The sequence below is a fragment of the Episyrphus balteatus genome, chromosome 4 (genome assembly GCF_945859705.1).
Source record: "Episyrphus balteatus chromosome 4, idEpiBalt1.1, whole genome shotgun sequence".
Taxonomy (NCBI): Eukaryota; Metazoa; Arthropoda; class Insecta; order Diptera; family Syrphidae; genus Episyrphus; species Episyrphus balteatus.
The window spans coordinates 38353054-38375563 of NC_079137.1; the positions used below are offsets into that span (position 1 = coordinate 38353054).

Below are 22510 nucleotides of genomic sequence, written 5' to 3' on the forward strand. Positions count from 1 at the left end.
CAAAAACATAAAAATAAAAACAAAACTCGAAATCAAAGTAAAGAAAGACATAATCAAAATAAAAACCCAAAAAAACTCACAGTTCACAAAACAAGTCAAACAACTCACACTTAAGAGAACACAAAAATTTCCCCTTCGTAAGAGAAAATTTAGTTGTCAAATTTTTGACAGTTGCCGAGTAACATTAGCAAAGAACAAATATATTTTTACAAAGCATTTTCCCTTTCAGTCATCGTCGAGGCGTCGTCGGGCAGATATCTTTTTCAAGGCGTAGCTCCACGCGAATTTCTAGTTCCGGTTCGTGTACACACTTGAATGAGTGTTCTTTAAAAAAAAATAAACCAACCCTTGTGGATTAATAAATTCATACAATAAAATCTTCATTGGATTACATTTTTGGATTAATACACAGATTGGATAACAGATTGGATATAAAAACACTTTTTGGATAATTTGCAAACTATAACGGTAAGATAAGAAATCAAATTTTTGAAAAAATGACCGACACCACCCTGAAAAAAAAAACCCGTCAGACATTGTTCGTTTTTCGGTCTAACTTTTTATAATCCTTTCAATTTTTAGGATAAATTCAATACCGTTAGTTAGAATATTTCTCTTTTCGGAGGAATTTTGCATTAATTACATCAATTATTAGCAATAAAATAATGGTTTTGTGCAAAATTTGAAGAAATTATTGATTTTTCACCGAACTGGGCAGAAAAAAAGACTCGAGGCTCCCCTGGTAGTCCTGGCAACTAACTTAGGGTGTGTACATGTGTTTGCGCTAAGAAACTTTTTTTTGCAGGAAGAATCGCGACACTTCCTGTGGGTGGGTCCGGTTGAAAATTGAAAAAATCTCTTTGTTGGGCGCCATTTTTTTAATTGATTTTTATATAAATCGAAAGATAATCTACTTTTTGAAGTTTTTTTGATACAATTTTAAGGAAATTTGTCAATTTTTATTGAAAAAATGTTAAATGAAAAAGAAATTTTCATTGTCGAATGCGTTGCGAATGATTTGCGCAGGATCGAAAATGAGATTTGTATGAAATTTGTTTCTTCTTCTTCTTAATTTCGAAATGATGTGACTTTTTGAAGGTCCTGCTCGCACTTGTGCGGTTTACTACTGGCAAGGATGTAATTTGCAACTATATTTAGTTCTGTCTACATAACAGAGTCAGTATATATACCTTTAAGTACCATCCACCATCCCTTTGTGAAGCAGCCAGCAGCTCGACTCTGCTGATATGTACCATAGCATGACGAAGATGGCGAGGGTTTCTTTTTATTATTTTTTTTATGAGTCTATCTCAAAGGATATTCACCCTCAGATATCTGTATATATAGTATAGATGGATAGGATAGCGATGGATAGCGAAATAGTGGTTGTTTTTGGTTTGTTGTAGTTTTTCCCTGTAGTTTGTTGTTGTTGTTGTTATTAGTGTTGAGAGTTAAGGGTGCCTATTTCATTAGTTTTGCCCAGGGCTTAGTTCGTTTTTGAGAGATAATTCATCTCTATTGATGATGAATAGAGGTTTCAATATAAGCTTAGCACTTTTGTTTGCTATGGCAGGTAGAAGATGGAAGATGTTCGGTTTTTTTGGTGATATTTTCCTACTGATATTGGTACATGAGAAGACACACGAACATGATGAAGAGGCACTTTTCTTGTTTGAAGTAGATATACTCGTTTGTAGGTAGAGGTACCTATAGGCACTTGGTTTATTTCTCTTCCTTTTTGTGTGATTTGAGTTGAGATTTTCAAAAGAAAATACTTGAACCTGCTATTTTTTTCATATATCCTTATTTCTAAATGTTTTATTAGTGTGGGCGTAGGTACATCAGATAAAAGGACCAAATCATGGGTTTTTCCAGAATATTACATTTATTGGCATTTTCGAATTTAGAACGAAGATTGGTATGAGTAATAAAAGAAGTGTTTGACTAAGTCCTTTTAGGGTTTATATTGATACTTTCTAAGAAATAATGTCAAACTTTGGAGTGGTATTTTTATTTGATTGTGGATATGCTGTAATCTTGCTTATAATAAAATTCATTTATTCATTTCAAAAACGTTTATTATAGTTTTTATTTAAGATCAAGCAGTTTAAAACTTAACTTTGGTTAAAATTTCAAAAAATTGATTGGTATTGCCATGTTTCATTTAGGAATGATAGGAATGACCAATTGAAAACGGTTGACTATTGATTGGTTTAAAAGCTTTAAACCAAATTTGCACCCATAGGCCAGTCATTATGTCGGAAAAAACGGCTTAGAAATGCAAAATGACCGAGAAAGCTAAATTTTGGATATGTTGTAGAGGATGCTTAAAAAAGCTTAACTTGAAGTTTTCGACCAAGATTTCTTATGAGCTTTTTCCGCCATTTTGAAAACAAATAAGTTTGTGGGCAATTTATTTTTCCGCTTTCATATAGATACCATTTATCCTAAATTTTCCAACCACCCATATGCTGCTAGTAATTTTTTTATTTTCAAAAATTATTGGCACTGATCTAATTGCAATTTTGATGAACTAAATAATATAGAGATTGAAGTAAATTACAAAATGCACAATCAACACAAAAAGCCGGTATACTGTATTTACAAAATTTGGGTTAATAAAATTGGGGTTACAAAAAACCATTACCATCTTCTTCTCATTATTTATTAAATAAATACCTACATTTGTATGTATGTGTTACTGATATAATAATATAAACACGGGCGGCTTGCTTGGCGGTGGGCGCGGACTAAACGACTTTGCGGCCGGCTGGAAGTCGTAATTTTTGTCAAAAAAATATAAAAATACGACATTGTAGGTCTGAATGTGGTCTACAAATTTTATTTTAATAATTTTTTCGATATTCATCACCCAAAAATAGATTATGTCAAAAAACAAATGGCATGTCCTAAATGGGATCGGGTCAAAATTCTGGCTTCAAAATTCTGCTTTTCAAAATTCTGCTTTTTCAGCGAAAATTCTGTTTTTCAAAATTCTGCTTTTTTTCTATTCTGTTTTTCAAAATTCTGCTTTTTAAAATTCTGCTTTTCAAAATTCTGCCAGCATTATATTTGAACAAAAAAAATTCTGCTAATTCTGTTTTTTTTTTATAGCATATGCGCTGGCTAAAGAAAAATACACCTCATCAATGTAATTCAACATTGGTACTTTCCTAAATTTTTTTATTAAAAGTCGCAAATATTTTTTGAAATGCATATACTGACTTTCTTTCAAATAAAATATGTATACTAATTGGAACTGATGTTGTATATTCCTTTTCTTATTCAAATTTTTGAATATTCATCTTTATTTGATAAATTAATAAATTTTTAGTTATCTTCGGAAATGTTTAATATTAAAAACCTTTTCTAAATATTTTCAAATTTATTCATTTATAAAACAAAAATTAATTCGCATTTAAAAAATGACAAATTATGTGTGTAAGTAATCAAATAAGCAGATAATTTTTCAAAAAGATGATTTTACAGAATTCTGCAAAAAATTAAAAAAGGGTTTGGAAAATGTTTAAAAGCGCGCGCTTTTTAACATTTTCCAAACCCTTTTTTAATTTTTTGCAGAATTTTGAAAAGCAGAATTATGAAAAGCAGAATTTTGAAAAACAGAATTTTGAAAAACAGAATTTTGAAAAGCAGAATTTTGAAAGCAGAATTTTGTTAAGCAGAATTTTGAAAGCAGAATTTTGACAAAAGAATTTTGACCCCGGCAGAATTTTGACCCCAACCCGTCCTAAATTTTTGACGGGAGCGGGTCATAATTCTGCTTGTCAAAATTCTGTACGACAAAATTCTGTAGGGTCAAAATACTGTAAGACCATAATTCTGTACGTCATTATACTGTAAATACAAAATTCTGTACGTCAAAATACTGTATGAACAAAATACTGACTTGCAAAATTCTGTATTTCAAAATTCTGTACATCAAAATCTGTATATCAAAATTCTGTAAAAATGCTGTAAAAAATATCGTTTTGATAATGTAAAAAAGTGCGCGCGCACCAACCAGAATTTTGCTATACAGAATTTTGACTTTCAGAATTTTGTTCGTACAGCATTTTGCACATACAGAATTTTGACATACAGTATTTTGGCATACAGTATTTTGAATACAGAATTTTGCAACATACAGAATTTCGACCCCAACCCATTTTTGACTTTTTTAACCGATATCTCGAAAACGGTTTATGATACACAAAAAATGTGTATGCATGAATTGTAGAACTGGTTAAAAGCTACAAAAAAGCTTCTTGTAAAATTTTCGCATCTCGTCAGATAGCCGAGTTATTGTCAAAAAACCATATATGCCATATTTTTTTCAGTAATAAAAAATAAAATAAAATTCCAACAACTGACAAATTTTTCAAGGCAACACCGAAAAGGTTCGAAAAATGTGTGTGTGTTTTTTTTTTCTTTGTTTTTATTGAATTGAAAAAATTGTTTTTTTTTTTTTTAATAATACGAAAAAGTTTATTTTTCTCAAAAACGGCTCTAAAAATTTAGACTAAAAAAAATTATGTTTATTATTAATAATGTTTATTTCTTTTGAAATAAAAAAAAAGTTTTTCAGTCCATTTATCAGTAGGCAGTAGATAACCTGCCCAGTGCCCATGCCCAAGAATAGTTTTTTTTTATCTGTTATTTTCAAAAAAAAAAAAAAAAAAAAAAAAAAAAATAAATTTTTTAAAGCTGATAGATGATAATCATTTTTATCATAAAAACAAAACCGACTTCTATGGATCAAAACTGGGCTTTATGGTTTTTCTCATAGTTTATATAGCCAGAACTGAACGAAATTGAAATGGTACCACACTGCAGGCACCAGCCTTGCAATACAATTTAACTTCATAGGAGACTTGCGCTGTTCCTATAGTTTCAAATAGGAATATCACAAAGTTAAATTGTATGATTTTACGAATAAAGCTGAAATTTTAAGTTAAGTAACGCAGTTGTTTGATTTGGATCACTTTGTGTTTAAACTGTCATAAATATAGAAATATCATTCCAAACATATTGCAAATGTTATTTTATAATAGATAAAAGTATAATCATTCTATATCAACTAAAATATATTGATAAAAATGTCCATATTTTTTTTCAAAATTCAATGTTCCAAAGGGACAACTTTTTAGGCACTAAAAAGTATTTTGGCCCATACACGAATATAAATGGCATATTTCATTTGGTAGTCAAAATCTTTTAAAAATGTGTGTGTAACACTTCTTTTAAAAAGAACCTTAAAATATTTAAGTGAACCTCCGCACAACAAAAAAAATATTGAGGTAGAAAAATTAGCCCATATTTCTAAAGCATAGGTATGTACTTGAGATAGAAGAATGTACATTTACACAAAATTTTATCAAAATCGAACTACCTACGCAAAATCAAAAAAATATTTGGCATTTTTCTGAATATTTTTGTGATAATTTATACAAATCTCATTTTCTTCTGTTGGCTAAAATCGTAAAAAAAAACCTTTTTATTATACTCCCATTTTACGTTTACCAATATCCGACCCCATCCATTTCCAAATCTTGTACAGGATAAAAAAGGTATACCTAGTAAAAATAAAATGCACGACTGGGTCGCAAGTAAGTACTTGATCTTATGTTAAAAGTTGCTAGAGACATTAAAGATTTTAAAAATCTATAAATTTTTTTTAAGATATTAAAAAAAAATATTATAAAACATATAAAATATTATAAAAGGCATCAATGTTAACGACAAGATTAATGAAACTCAAAAAATTACTTTTTCAAACGAACCATTTAGAATTTTTTTTTGAAAAAAGGTTCAAATCAAATACTCAAACTAGAAATTAAAAGAAAATTTTACAAAACAAACCCGAAATTCCCTGCTAGCTAGTGCTAAAACTATAACACTTTATGATTCTGTAACATTTATCAGTAAAACATAATTTAAGAAGATGCAAGATGCAACACAATACCTACTTTTGCTTAGATGACAATAGAAAGGTTAACGTATTTTTTTGTTAACTTTACAATAAAAAACCGTTACACATGGTACAATTAAATTTCATTCTTTCAAATCAATGTTCTATAGAATTTCTGCCATAAATCCAGAAAATTGACGGTTATGTGTCATGTTCACAGAACAGAGCTTGAGCACATGTTCCACATTCAATTTTTTAAATTTCATTTATCCTGTCTGGTGGTGTACTGGCTCTGGCTTCCATTGCCATTCAGTTAGCACAATATTCTCCCTCGCTTCTCTAACAAAACACAAACGAAACGATCAAACGGCAGTTAAGCTGTTTCTGTTTAATTAAGGGTTCCCTCTCTATTCCAGAGACAAGTCGTCAGGGTAAAAAAAAAATACAACAACAAAAATCTTGAAAAATACTTTTTTTTTTTAAATTTTATATGACTGAGCATTTGAGCATTCAAAAATGTGAGTCAAATTGAAAGAGAAAAAAATATGTATAAAAAAAAGAAAACAAGGAGAGACCGGGGAAAATTTTTATATGAATATTTGATTAAGAGGGGTTAGCTTGACTCTGCTGAATGGCAATGGCAATGGCGAATGGTCGGTTGTCGTTTGTATTTAGCAGACAGATGGCTTCCAGATTTCTTGCTTGCTCACCTGATGACTCATATATTCTATCGTAAATGAAGATTGGCATGAATTATGAAAACTGCCATCAGTCCAAATGGATTTTTCAATGATAAACCATGACATCTCTATGTAAAGAAATTAAAAAAAAAAAAAAAAAAAACAGAACCAGAATGCAGTTCAAAAATCTTAGGGCTGCTAATTGTTATCCCTTTGGGTTTAAAATTTAATCTGAAATATCAAACGGAAGTCACGAAATGAATCTTATCTGTGTACAAGCTAAGCTTCATAGATTTATTTAAGTTCTCAGTGCCATAGCCGTATTACTTATAAGAAGAAAAGTCACGTATCTTAAGGCCCTGTTTGTCGGAGAATGAGCTAAAGGTTTGGTTTAAACAAGGTAGGTCAGACACTTTGTCAGAGCAATTTAAAATTTTTCCCAAACTAAGTCTGTTCTGAAAACTGTATGATGGCGATGATGAACCGTCTTCCGCTGTTAAAAACTGCTAAAAACTGCACCAACTAACACCAACTACCTTAGAGTCGCGCATTAAAATGTCTAAAACAATCCGGCCTTAGTCAAACAAAAACATAACGATGGTTCTAAAGTGTGTGGATTAGAATCAAAACCCATTTTATCCACTTTTTTTGATTTCGAGTAAATCGAGAAAAACTTGTATCTCGTAAACGAAACTTTTTTTAGTATACTTTTTTAAATGCAGGATGGATTCAATTAGGATTCCCTACAGTTTAAGAAATCGTGATCTGAGGGTTTTAGTTTTAGAGTTATACCCAAAACAAATATGGATAGAATGGATTTTGAAAATCACCTCTGAATTTCAGACCAAAATAAGAAAATATGGCTTGAAAAAAAACTCAATTAAAAACGAGAAGACTTTATTTCCTTTTTTTAACTACGCCTGCTTTCTTGAACAAATAAATTCAATCCTAAATGCCGAAAATTTTTTTTTTCAAAAATTCGTATATAAATTTTCGGATATTCCCATCTAATCTCATCCCATGGATAAAATGGTTTTTAAATTTCAAATTAATTTTAGAAATAATATTTTGAATGGATATAATGGATTTTGATGCGAATAAAATTGTTTGGATATAATGGGTTTTGAAACAAAAACTCGAGTGGATAAAATAGGTTTTGAAATTAACCTCTAACTTTGGGGTCTGATTTCTATGCCAAAAAATGTAATTAGAGACTCAAACTTGGGCGCAACGTATGTATTTGAATAATAGAAACAAAACCTTATACCTAAGTAATTTTTTTTGAAAAGTGGATATAATGGGTTTTGATTCTGATCCACACAAGTGACCTCGTAAAAAGATCTCGAAAATACCTACAAAACCTCGAACAAAAAATGTTTGCGAAATCATTACAGTACCTCGTTAGTCCTCTGTATACGAAGTCCTTCTCGTGTTATTTTAAATATTTTTAAGACGTATGAGGTACAGCAAAGTTAAAATGACATCTCGTGGAAAATTGTTACTGGACAATACCGCGTATGACGAAGAAAAGGTTAACTATTGATTTGCTAAATATTTGTATTAGTATGTGCTCTAACTTTTTAAAGACAGCTTTCTTACATTTAAACTTCCATAGAGCTTCTATAAGATTTTCTTGCATGAAAAGTTAGAACATTATACAAGTAATAGTCTCTTAAAGGTCTTAGGCCCATTTGCTTATACGATACTTAAATATTTAAGTGGAACATAAAGCACAAAGTTACACATAACGTTTTGCACGAAATTCAATCTTATTCATAAATCGTTCTAAGTTGAACATAAGTTAGGGGGAGGAAATAGTAGAACATAGGCATTTATGTTCCACTTAAGCACATCTATTTTTGAAAAAAGGGAGAATTCCGCTTAAAAAAATGTGAATTCGAAGTAAAATTAACAGTATTATAAATTATATGAATAATACTTAATTAAATTAAATTTACCATCTCCAAGTTGTAAAAATTACCACACATATTTTTGGAGCAATGCTCACCACTTTTCTTATATTTTCCTTCATAGGAACACACATATTTTTGACACACACACAAATACATTCACAAAAGACAGATACAACGGAATAAAACACGATGCCAATTTTATTCACTCATTTTATCTCACTTACACCAATTTAATATTTTTACAAAAATTTAAAGATAAATTCAAATATATTTTAGCTAAAATTGCTCAAAAATTTGAAATAAATAATTGACTTTTATATCGATTTGACATTTCAATTTGAAGTTCTCAGCGATTTCTCGCATGAAAGTAAATAATTGCTAAGTTGAAAATAAATATTTTTTAACAACTAAGAATAAACTAAGTAAAACATAAGAACTATGTTCGACCTAGCTAAGATTCAAATTTATGAGTCGTATCAGCAAATGGGCCTTAAAGAAGCTTTACCGAAGCTGTTGCTTTTGACTGACTGCCAAATGAAAAAAAAATTGATTTTCTTTTTTAAATTATGTACTTTGATGATTTCATTTCAATAAACTACCATTTTAAGCTACCTTTTAAAAACTTAATCACTTTTTTTAAAATACACTTAATTTAATTTTTGCAAAAATAAAATTTTTTGAATAATAGCATAAGGAAGTCTTTCAGAATTTCTTCTTCATCTAACTTCTATAAGGCCATTTACTGAGGTCTTATAGAATCAGTTAACGAAGTTACCTATAACTTTTATAAGATGATTGCTTTTAAGGCAGTTCTTATAGAAGCCTTATACAAGCAACAAACTGAATGCAAAAAGAGTCCCATACATCGAAATCCGGACCTGTTTTTATTGTGTTATATCCATTTTATACGTTGATACTCTAGAGGTCGTTGATGTGAAAGAGAGTAGCTAAAGGAAGACAAACGAGGAATTATTATAATATTCCTTCCGCACTTAGAAATGACGAAAGAATATTACTGCATCCATCCAACAACGCCGAGCCTTCCTCTCAGTATAATTTAAATTAATTACAACCACACAAGAATTTCAATGAAATCATGTACTAAAGTAATAATAATTGAGCTAAAAATATTTCTAAAAATCTAAAAAAAAAAATTAAATTATATTCCATGCACACACAACACTTCTCCCCTAATAGTTTGTTGTGTATTAAAAATAAAGGCCGCATAAAACCAGTATCGGTACATAGTATAGAATAAAAAAAATGTATCTACAATCTTCAAGCTTATTGAGCAATTATAACTGGATGGTGTGATGTGCATTTATGCATGCGAATTATTGCATCAACTACATACAGGGTAGTTATGGAAAAAAGGGAGGTGGATAAAAGCGGGGATTCCATTTAACTCTCTGGCTTTTGTTGAGGGATGAAAAAAAAATATCTACCCTATAAGTGGTATGTTCACAGAGTTCCCTCTCTGTGGGTTATGATGGTTATTTGCTTTGTTTTTTGTTTGACAGATAGATTAAATTACTGGCGTTCATCATTCTTTTTTTTTTTACATTTTTTTCCCTGTTCGAATGTGGGTTGTTTTCCACTTCGTTTACATCTTAAGGGGAATAAATGTCACTTAGGGGGTTTTTTTTTTAACGTGGAGTATCAAATTGTTGTCATTTTGGTTAGGAATTTTTCTAAGAAAGTAATAGAAGTTATTGTATATCTTATTGACAGGAAACTAGTACTCGAAATGAGTGTTTCTATAAGAACATGACTCATATACGTTTAGTTCTGGAGATGGAGAGAACCAAACGTATTCCGAGAAATCTGTTATGCCCACCGAAGATATCTATGATATTTTCTAGAGCAACCAAGACAGTTCCCAAAGTAGTCCCTGTTACAATCCGTGATACTTTCTGGAGAAATACTCGCAAACTCGTGGTACTTACCGACGTTATTTACGATACTTACTAGATCAATATATTAGTGCCTCGTGTCTTTTCAATCTGTGATATTAAATTACCGGTCATAGAAGTAATTCCTGATACCGAAAAAGTCCCTAGGTAGGTAATATTAAACGGAGACATCCATTAATTTCTTAGAAGCGATCCTAGATGCACGCAGAACTAATCTATCGAATCAAACTGTGTTACTTATTGGACCAATTAATTCGTGACATTAGCCGGAGAATTCCATGAGGAGTAAAGCTAAAATATAATATACCTGAGCCCAGGGAAATTGTTTTTTCCCATACTATTTTTGGAATATCCGGCTTGAGTGCTCAAAGTCCAGTTTTCACAAGCCTTTTTTTTACTGATCTCGACAAAATTATTTTTCTTTTACTTTTTCTGTATTTCGATCCTGATTTATTTTAAGATCAACCGAAGTCGTAAAACCAATGGCGACCGCTGTACATCACAAAAATAGATCTTCCAATCGGGTCGGGTCGTTGGCCTACCTGAGCCTTTCTATTGGCTGTGGTAGTCTGCTAGTCCCAGTCCCAGTGCGACAGCTGCTTTCAATTACTTTGGTATTTCATTGAGCAGAGAACAGTTGTCAATAAAGCTGCTAACTGTTCCGTTCAGCCATACAAAAATTCAACCCAATCCAATTTCGCTTTGTGCTTTTTTTTTTTCTTTTTCAATGAGAACATGAAATGACCAAGTGAACAGAAAAAACAGTAAAAATGTTCTATGTTCTTAAAAATGTTTTTGCTTTTATAAGCAAAAATGCTCTGTTCTTTGCAAGTTTACTGCTCTTTTTCAGAATTTCACTGGTTTTTTGTGAGCATTCTGATCTTCATATCTTATGATTTGATTTACGATAAAAAAGTTAAGTTGTAGAAAAAATTTAACCATCATCATAACGAAATAAAGAAGTTCAATTTGAAATAGCATTGTTTAAAAGCAGGCATTCAAGAAGTTATTTTTTATAAAAAAAATCTAAAATAGTTACTTTCTTTTTATTTATTTTATATTCCATAATTTCAGTCATATTTCAAATCAGGAAGTCATTTAAGGAGTAATTTGCTGAGTTAGCAGCTATTTAAAATATGATTAATTAACAGCTATTAATAGCTGCTCTTTTTATATGCTGCTCAATGCTGCTCTTTGAAAATCGCTATTTAGGCATGGGCCTGTACCTCATATATTTCTTTTATATATTTTTTTAGTGGCCCTTTGGTTTTGAAGTTCAAGCCCTTCACATTTTTAGCAAGTTTAACAAACCAACCTCAAATTAATTACAGTCAATTTACTTTTGTTTGCCATACCCAAATATTGCCTTTTGACGAAAAATATCACATTCCAATCTATTCAATCCACCCCTAGAATTTATTTTTATTTAAAGAAAAAACCACAAAAAAATAATTCCTACTCTGTCTGTCCCTTTAGTTTTACTTCATCAATTCCATAAAATGCCTGTGTCCTGTCTGTCAATACTTAGGTACCATTCACTCAGCATTTATAACACTGGTCAACAAGGTTTTTGCCACAAAAACCAAAATATACTTTTCTAGTAATTTTTGGGGTGCTGAATCCGAATCTGAAGACAGAAAAGTTTGATTGGCCTTCGTTTTTGAAATATTACCGTTAGAAAATGTCAAAAAACGTAATTTTGGCTGTTTTCGAGGTTATGTTTTTATGTGGAGTAATTCATTATGAATAAATTTGTAACGTTGCCTATAAGAGCTAGTTTTATTCTTCCAAAAAATGTTTAAATCTTTCCGATATCTCTTTTATTGCCCGAGATATTTAAAATTTAAGTAGTGGTCTTTGAATCAGAAACAACACTGGCCAACCAAATTGAACTTTTTTTTGCCACACGAATCAAAATATACTTTTCTAAAGGTTTTTGGGTTGCTGAACTCGAATCCACAATCAGAAAAATTCTATTAGCCTTCGTTCTTGAAATATTACCGTTATAAAATGTAAAAAAAGAGTTTTTTTTTTTATAACGGTTATATTTCAAGAACGGTGGCTAATAGAATTTTTCCGATTGCGGAATTGAGTTCAGCAACTCGAAAACCTTCAGAAAAGTATATTTTGGTTCTTGTGGCAAAAATTCTGTGACCAGTAACTTATACTATAGATAAAGTTTAGTTTCTCTTTGGATTATTAAATGAAACTTAAGATATCTCGAGCAATAAAAGAGATATCGGGAAAATTTAAACAGTTTTTGAAAGAAGAATATATGTTGTTATAATAACCGTTACAAATTTGTTTATAATGAATTACCTCACATAAAAACAGAATCTCGAAAACAGCCAAAATGACGTTTTTTGCATTTTATAACGGAAATATTTAAAAAACGGAGGCCAATCAAATTTTTCCGACTTCAGATTCGGAATCAGCACCCCAAAAACTACTAGAAAAGTATATTTTGGTTCTTGTGGCAAAAAAAAAGTTAAATTTTGTTGACTAGTGTAATTAAAAGGTTTCCAAAAATGTTTTTTTTTTTTAATACTCCTTCGTCATTCATTTCTGGGAAATAATATTTCATGCACAATCGATACCTACACACAAATGATATGGTTTACACTTAAAATATCCTCGGAGCATGACATGAAAGACTCCTTTTCGGCTTTTTATGCCCATAAATATACCTATCTTATAATGTGGATGTATAGAATCCTCTTTAAAACAAAGTACCTTACTACGAGTGTAGGTACATGGTCTTATTGTCTTTGCTTCTTTTAGATTAATTTTTGTGTTTGTTCAAAGTGCTATTTATAGTTTTGTATAGAAATCAACTTTAGTTCATTTTTTTTTTTTTTTTTTTTTTGTGATAAAGGTACTTTTATGGTTCCACAAAAAAAGGTACCCATACTTTTTCAAATCTTTTTCATTTTACTTAAAAATCTTTTTAATGAATTAAAAAAAACAGTTGTTCTAAGTCTAGTAAACAGCGATCAAACACTCGAGTTGAGTATTTGTATCAGAACATGACTTAGGTAAAATCATTTTGGACACAGTTACAAGCCCAGTTATGCTTTCCAAACCAATTCTTAAAAATGATCGGAAAAATCTGTGATACTTACCGAGCAAAAAAAAAAATTTAGAAGATGCTATCCAAAGTACTTCCATAATAATCCTAATAATATGTGATTTTGAATAAAAATCTGTTTCTATTAATTAATCGGAACAATTTGTGATACTTTTTGGATCAATTCATGCTGAAAATAGGGTAATCCATGACAAAATAAGAGACATCCTTTCTGCTTAAAGCAATGATCCGTGATATTTACTGCATTGATATGATACTTTTCAAAGAATTGTGATGCTAAATGGAGAAATCCGTGTTACGTACTTTACGTGTTACAATTTGTGATACTAAATAAAATCTGTGATATTAATCTGTTGAATTTACCGGAGCAAAATGTTAAAGAAAGTCCGGAGCATTCCTTATCTGGATGTAATCCGGAAATTCAGCATTTCTTAAAAAAATTATTCTTGATGGTTGCAGCTGCTATCTATTTGAGATAGTAAGCAAATTGTGATTAATATCTGAACGGATTCTAACGTGATAATTACCGAAGAAAACCGTGATATTTTGCAGAACAATTTGTGATATTTAACTGCCTACGGTCAGAAACGCTATCGTCTTTAAATGAATTTAAACAAAATGTGATGCTTTGCAGAAATTCATTGTCCAGTGTACAGAAATGTCTGTGATCATTATAATTTTTTAAGTTTGGGCCAGACAAATATGAATAATATGAAATGTCATATCTCATAGAGAATATCAATTATGAACAATGCTCATCTCTATCGATAAATTCAGAAATTGATTCAAAGCTATTAGGCAACTGAAGAATAATTCAAGTGAAAGAAATGTTAATGGGAACTTCATCCGTTCCTATGCAAGGTTAGAAAAAATTCCAATTTTTTGCGGTAATTCACCATTGTTTTGAATGAACCTCGAAATTAAAATTGATCGCTTTTATGCATGTTCTTTCATAACTTCTAAACTAACTATCATTATTTGACAAATAAGGTGTTGTTTTAATCATTTTGCTTATGTGTTAGTTATAGAATATGTAACACGATCTAATATATGCCACTCTTTAAAGGCAAACGTTATAAACTATCTAGGTTTTAGTTATTGAACTTAATATTTTGTTTAAATTATGTTGGAGTCATAATTTGATTTAGTGTTTGCACAACCGGATTGCATTGAAAGTAATATTTCTAGTCCATGGAGTTTGTAATTTAAGGAAAGCATGTTAATGAACGGTATGTAACCTATAACCTCCGGTCAAGTTGTCCCAAGTCCCAATGAAACCTTATTTGTAAAATAAAGATGAGTAGTTAAGAAGGAACTGTCTGTCTGTCTGTCAGTCTGTCTGTCTGTATAAGGAGCTACAGCCTAAACGGATGGACCGATTAATGTCAAACTTGGTATGTAGCGTTATTTGGCGACTCTCCAGACGAGTTTTTGGAATTAATTTTTTTGGACCAAAAATAACGGTACTTGTCATATACCGATTTTAGTAAAATTGAAATATCTCGAAAACGGCTCAAACGATTTTGTTTAAAAAATTCAAATGTTTGTTTTAAGCTAAGGTCTATCTTTCAATGAAAAAATATTTTTTTGAAAATCATTATTAACGGTACCTGCCATAGAACCGTTTTTTTCAAATCCGATTATCTCCGAAACTGCTTATGTGATTTCAACGAAACTTTTTGTGAAGAAGCATTTATATAATTTAAATATAAACCAAAAATAAAATTTAAAAAAAAAATAATTTTTGGATTTTTAAATTTTTGAAATTTGAAATTTTTTTTTCTGAAAAATCAAATTTTCAAAAACGGGACATTGAATTTTTTTGAAATTTGGGTTTTATATGTTGATTAGTGATTTCTACAAAATGGCATACCAATTTTATTTTAAAACTTTTTTTCCAAAAAATTATTTATAAAAAATTAATTTTTTTAAAAACGGCTCTAACGATTTTTAAAATTTTTTTTTCTAAAAATGCATGTTAATATATCAATCAAAACTGCATACCTTCTTATTTTAAAGGGCAATTTAATTTCAGATTTTATTTTTTTTTTTAAACGAATTTTATTTTTTTTTTCCAAATTTTTATACACTACTGGAAAAAATTAAGGGATCAAAAAAAAATTCCAAATTTTTGGGCAAATTTGTTTTTCCTAGCTTTTTCACATTCCACATTTTTGCTCCAGAAAAAGCTTAAATTTAAAACAAAAAAAAATTAAAAAAAAAAAATAATTTCAAAAAATAAAATTTTTTGAATTTTTTTCTCTTGAAAAGTTTAGAGAAAAAAAATTTTATTTTTTTAAATTAAAATTTTTTCCACGCCCGTAGACCAAAAAAAAAAATAAAAAAATTTTGAAAATTTTTTTGTTGCTGGTTTTTCTACGATTACTCAAAAACCGCAGAGGTTAAAAATTTTTAAAGTTCTAATCCAAAAACAAGACACTTGGAGCTACAATTTCCTTATTTATCGATTTCTTGTACGACCATTTCTTTCGAAGTTACGGCCTGTTGAAATTTGCCCAAAAATTTGGAATTTTTTTTTGATCCCTTAATTTTTTCCAGTAGTGTATAAAAAGTCTTAAAAATTTAAGCAACTTTAACTCTAAGAGCAAGTTCGTGCGACCCAGTCGTGCATTTTATTTTTTTTTCCATTTACTGTTAATGACGTGCTAAGAGGGACTGTTGTTCCTTTTTCGTTCAAAGAAAGTAGCTGAAGGAAGTGGGTGATGAAAATTCGTAAACATAAATACTTTGATTTATGTTTTAAAAGACGTTTCTGTACAAAATCCATAATTTTTGGTCTTTTCTTCCTGTTTTCCTCATAATTACTGTTCTATTCAAATATCCGATAATATGCTTCCCTTTGTGTTCTTTGTTTGAGTTTTTCTGCATAGCCAGTCATAAGCATAACCCCAAAACCTAGTAATTAATCACCTCTCTAGGTAAGCCTTGTGATATCAGCCAAAAACAGTCGGAACATAAACTATTATAGTTCTGGAACTGGAAGACCATATACTTAAAAATTAGGGTAAAGTCTAATAATAATTAAAAAGCCATACATACTGGCATAGGATAACATCAGTTCGTGCAATTGTGCCCCTATTTGGTTGTCATGACAAATATCTTTTTGTACATTCTACCTATATATGAACCCATGCCTAAAAGTCTGCCTTGTTCACTATGGTTCTCTATGTACTTAGATCCTTTGTGTTAAGGATCTCTATGTACGAGTATTCTCTTCATCTCTATTCTCGTATATCTTTTTTTTGCTCTATTAATATTTACATTGGTACCGGTTTGTTGACTTTTTCTCTCGACTGTTGTTTTTCTGCATATAATAAGGGGATATGCTATGCGACGAGGACGACGATGATGATGATGACTAGGACCATTTCCACCCCTTCTATCATCAGTCAGCGAACTGGAAAGTGTACCTCGCTTTGGTGTAGCAAGCTTTTATACTATCCAAACTTCCCCTATTCTACAATACCGCTCCCCTCTAGCCTATCCTTATCACACGCTTATTTATGAAACAAACGCTTGACCCAATTTCATGTGCCTGAAGTTGGGTCTTGTTTCTTACTTTTTTTTTTTTAACTTTTTGTTCGCATGTATAGATTAGAGAGGGTTTTTAGCAAGCTACCCTTTTTTTTATATAATACCTATGCCCCAAAGTTTGCTCAGGACTGAAAAGGGGAGAAAAGGAACAAAAATCCGTTATATTTCCCTTTGTCTGGTGAAGAGAACATAGAGCTTAGGATAATGTTAAACATTCTATTATTTTCTTGAAAATATACAAGGGTGTGTTTTTAAGGGTGCTGCAGTCCTGTTATCTAGCGCATATTAAAATTACTCATCATCATCAGTTTTTTTTTTTATTTTTTCGTTGATAGATACCTACCTATGAAATTTTTTATTCGAGTCTTTTTTGGGCCCAACGGGCACAAAACACTTGTTTTGTATTTATTTTATGCTTTTCTTCTTTCAGAAATTGGCTTTTAATGTTTTTTTTTTTGGTTTCGTGTCAAAGTATTTCAGAAGGTGTGTTAAGGATTTTCAAACCAAAAAAACATGCTAAAGGCAACAGACAAAAAAGTAGCCGTTGACGGGAATGTCAACATCGTATGAATAGAATGTTTCAAAAGGTTGTTGAATTCTCTTAAGGGTAATATTTACATTTGGATAAAAAAGTTGCATGTTTGAGGTAAAAAAAATGTTACATTGACCCGTTTAGTGTATTTTTTTTTAGTCTCCTAAGAGTTTTGAGATATTATCTTACCAGTATTTCAATGGTTTATATTAATTTATTCAAACGAAAACTCAGTAAAAACGATGTATTTTAAGAAGAAAAAAAATCTAAATCATTGGAGGGGTTATGTTTTTTTTCAATTATTTTGTATTTTAAGTAGAGATGCCGCGAACATTCGGCCACTATTCGGTATTCGGCCTATTCGGCCTGTTTTTCTGAATCCGAATACCGAATATCAAATGGAGAAGAAAAAAGACATAAATTATTATACCAAAATGTGTGTTTTATTAAAAAATTTAATTTTAGTACTTATAATCTACTAAAGGCAAGTTGTGGTGAATGAAAACTATTACCTTTATCTTCGTAGACTATTCCTGCTTCAGAAAATAGTCTTTTACTGTAAAAGTGTAAACACTTGTCCCAGGAGAGGAAAGGTAGACTTTAGCAAATGTTGTCAAAATATGAAATTTTGTAGTATGTGTTGACCACCACTTGTATGGGTCCGCTGTTCGATCTTGGCGAACAGTCCTCATATGTAATTCGATTTTAGATGTCTACCTTTGCAGTAATAGGTAGTGTGTTCAGACATTTATCTTAAAAGTAGTAGTAGCAGTTATTCATCGTTACAATACGATGTTGTTGGGAATTTTTTAAGCCACATCTATAATTCTTGAGACAAAGCTTAAAATGTCTGAAATAACCAACGTTTCTTTCTGAGTGTCCTTGGCCGAATATTCGGTGGCCGAATATTCGGTATTCGGTCGAGGAGCGGGGCCGAATATTCGGTATTCGGTATTCGGCCAAGTCAATGTTCGCGGCATCTCTAATTTTAAGTAAAAAAAGAAAATATCATTTTAATAATTTAATTGATCAAAACTTGGAAACAAATTTTTAAATAATATTATTTTTTTTATAATTTAAAACTTAATCTTATGAAAATTTATGAAATTAATGAATGAATAATGAACAAAATTTCTAACGGCACTTACCTTTTTTGAAAAATCAACTTTTTTTTTTGATATTTTGGCTTTAGGTTTTGTTGTTTCAAAAAATTATTTATACAAAATTTGTTTTTTTTTAAGAGCTTTAACGATTTCTATTTTTTTTTTCTAAAAATGCATTTTTTTGAAAAGGTATTAGGTAATACTTTTTGGAGCTCATTTCCATTTAAGATTTTGTTTTTTCCTTTGAAGGATGTTTTTTCTTTTAATTTTTGTTTATTAAGCATTTACCAAATTTTACGGAAAAGTTTTAAATATTTTTGCAACTTCAACTCCAAAGCAAGTACTTGCAACCAAGTCGTGCATTTTATCTATATAGATACTTAAAGGTCTGAACTAAGAACTAATTTAATGTGTACCTTCATCTTAACTGCTGAGGCAATAGCTTTTATTGGTGCTGGGGTACACAAGTAAATGACAACATTGAAAAGTAAAAAGAATATTAAAATATTAGTATACAAATAGGTTCTGAAGTTTCGATGCATGAGGATCTCTCAACAGATCAGAAAATTATCACCATTAATTATGATGTATTGATCAGCAATAAAAATTTTATATTCGCTGTTTATGTTTGTCTATAAAAAAATGTTACTCATACACCATAGTGATCCACTTTTACGTAAAAAATTAAGTTGAAAATTCATGCAATTACTATTCTTCCTAAGTATTGAAAAATGTTTACAATGTGCACGAACTTGCTCTTAGAGTTCAAGATGCTTATTTTCTTAAAAAAAAATTAAAACTAAAAAAAAATTAAATTTGTTAAATAAAAAAAAAAAAAAAATAAAAAGAATAAAACATTTAACCAACTTAGTAGGTAGTATGATACAAAAATTAAATAAATTTAACTCTATGCAAATTATGCAACAACAAGTACATGCAAATGTATTGATTTTGAACAACCTAGTAAATTGCACTGATTTTCGAAAGTTAGTACACGATACCTAAAAAATGGTTAATACTTAAATTTCTGTTGAGTGTAAATGTACATTTCACATTCGAATCCAAATTAAAAAAAACTGTAACTAAACCTTGTCATTTAGGATAATCCTTTTCTCAAGGAAGCCATTGCGTTTACAATGACAATCGATAAAATCGAAAAAACTTAACTGAAAAATACACTATATAGTATATACAGTGTATATACTGTGTGTATATACACACGTTCCATTACACAACATTGATGCATTATATTACTATTCCTATTTATTTTTAATCTTATAGTCAAATACGCATTGAAAAGGCGACAAATAGTCATTGAAAACAATATTCAAATTAGTTAAATACCCACTCAAGAAAAAGTGTTGAAAGTTATTTACTTAAATGACACCTGAAACTTTTTGAAAACGCCCTAAAACAGGGGAGTTGAAATTATTTTGTTGGAGGGTTGTTTGGATAGAAGAAACAAAAACAAAAAAAAAAATGAAGTAAAACAAAAAGGAAACTTTGAAGTACTTCACGAAGAATGTAAGTTTTGGCTAAGAACAACAGATAGAACTTAAAACTTAAAAGGGTTGAATAAAATTCATTAGATTATGATGTGTAAGAAAGTTTCTACTAAAAATAATACAAACTGTCAAAGTGCATTGTTGTTCATTTCCTTGTTTGTTAATTGGGTTGGGATGACAAAAAGGCAGTGAACGTGGTAGTGTCTGTAGATAACCTTATAAAAAAAGAGAATATTCTTTTGCATAGTCTAGTTTAGTTTAGTTCTTAGTTTTTTAAAGGAGAATGCCTTTAAATATACGGCGTACTTAATTTATTCAAAATAGAAATTTTTCGATTCTCACTTTCTCATAGAATGAACCATTTAAGATATTTTTACATTCTCTTATTTTAGGGAAGTTTCACTTTTCTCTTCAAACTTTTCTAACTCTCTTCTCTTTAAATTTTGACAATTCACATTTGTGGATTTAAAAACATTAATACCTACGAACTACGATATTTAAAATCAAAAACTAAGCAACAACAAAAAATTGATTTTCTTCACTCTAAGAGATTAAAATTGTCTTATCTTTATAAAACTACCCAAATAGCCACATTAAAAATTTGTTTTCATTCATAAATTTTCACATTTATTTCTTTGAATATTTTAAACAAAACTAAAATAAAATATACATAAAAGTAAATTAATTTTGTTTTCTTTTTCATTTCAGTTCGCATCAACAACGCGCGTAAATTCGCTCGCGTTCGCGGCGTTTAGCAAAAACTAACTTACCAAAAAAAAAAAAAAATCCCGTGTTCGTCCGGGTCGTCTAATAACAGCGATCTTTTCATCAGATCCATATTGATCGAGTGTTGTGTCTAAAATAATAATAAAAAATATTGTGAAGTGCTATAGTTAAATAAAAATACATTAAATAAAATTAATAGTTAAGAAATTGAGTGCTAAATAGAGTTTTAATAAAAAAAAAATATAAAAGTTACAAATTAATTGTATCGAGTGAAGTTAATTATTAAAAGTATTAAAAACCAACAACAGAAGCAGAGTAACTCCATTAAAATGGGATATTCTATAATTAAGTGGATAACATTAATTGCAGCATTTATTGCTCTCGGTAAGTTTTTTTTTTAAGAAAATTTTATAAATTAAAAATAAAAACATTGTTTTAGAATATTATAAGAAAAAAAAAAAACAATGATTTCAATTTTTTTTTTGTGCTTAAAAAAAGTTGCGAGATGAACATGACTTCCTAATTGAGTAATTTCTCTCTTTGAGAAAAAAGTGAGTCTTTGTTTTGAGTATGACTTATTTGTATGGTTGCCACCCCCAAATTCCAATGAGGAGAACTGATTTTTTGAACTTAATTTACTTTCCTTTTGTTTAAAAACAAGAGAAAACGAAAAAAATTGACAATTTTATAGAATATCATCTTGCTTTAATTTATATTTTTCGGGATGATATTTAATTTCAAATACTATCAAGTAGATATTTTAAATTTCATTAAGTTAAATGACTTTTTTTGTACATTAAGTCTGAGGTGGCAACACTGTTAATATTATTATGCTCCATTCGTGCCATTTGAATTATTCTTTTGAAATGTAGAAATAAAAAAATAATAAAATCAAAAGAGATATCATCTTGGACATATAAATCGTATCATAAAAAAATCGAATATGAATTACTATCTATTAAAATTTATTGACTATGAAATTATGCAAGTTTAATTTGATAGTTCATACGGGTTAAGGGCAATGCATATGTTTAAAAATTGTTCAATTTGTTAGAAGACGATTGAGATTTGATCTTTAGTAGAAGAAGTGGTGGGAATTTTTAATTGGAACAATTCTGGGGTTTAAACTGATAGCGGCAAATGCTTGACATTTTTGTTGGAGTCTAATTTTGTACAAGTGATTGGTAGTGGAAATGTGTTGATAAGAAAATAATATGTTTATGTGTCACAATATAAGTATACATACATGCAATATTTATTCATAATAATGATGACTTAATTTGTGAAATAACATGAAGGTATTTTAGTTTTAAATATCTAAAGATGGCGTAAAGTATAGTAAGGTACTTCGAATCTGGGTTGTAAAAAAATATCAATTGAAAAAATGCATTTGAAATTTAAAAACAATATTTATTTCAAATAAATTTCATTAAAAAAATATTTATATACTTGCATGGAAAATAAAATTTGCAATAAAAAAAAATTTTTGCACATACAAAAAAAAAAAAAATTGAACTCGACATAGCAATTTTAGATGACATTACGAATGCCAAAAAGTAGGACCGGCAATTCTGTCTGTATATTCCT

The 22510-nt window shown here is 29.7% G+C and overlaps 1 protein-coding gene across 25 annotated transcripts in view; it reads left to right on the forward strand.

The window, feature by feature from the left end:
* The first annotated feature begins 102 nt into the window (after positions 1-102).
* LOC129919740 (cell adhesion molecule Dscam2) overlaps positions 103-22510 on the forward strand; it is a 197598-nt gene continuing 175190 nt past the window's right edge. For 23 of the 25 annotated variants that reach the window (XM_056000736.1, XM_056000749.1, XM_056000746.1 and 20 more), the window contains exons 1-2: positions 110-468; positions 20906-21307. In XM_056000736.1, the coding sequence (XP_055856711.1) occupies positions 21253-21307 (55 nt within the window). In that variant the 5' untranslated portion in view covers positions 110-468; positions 20906-21252. Of the gene's footprint in view, positions 469-20905; positions 21308-22510 lie in introns of all 25 variants that reach the window. The other 2 variants (XM_056000728.1, XM_056000730.1) reach the window with 2 other exon arrangements.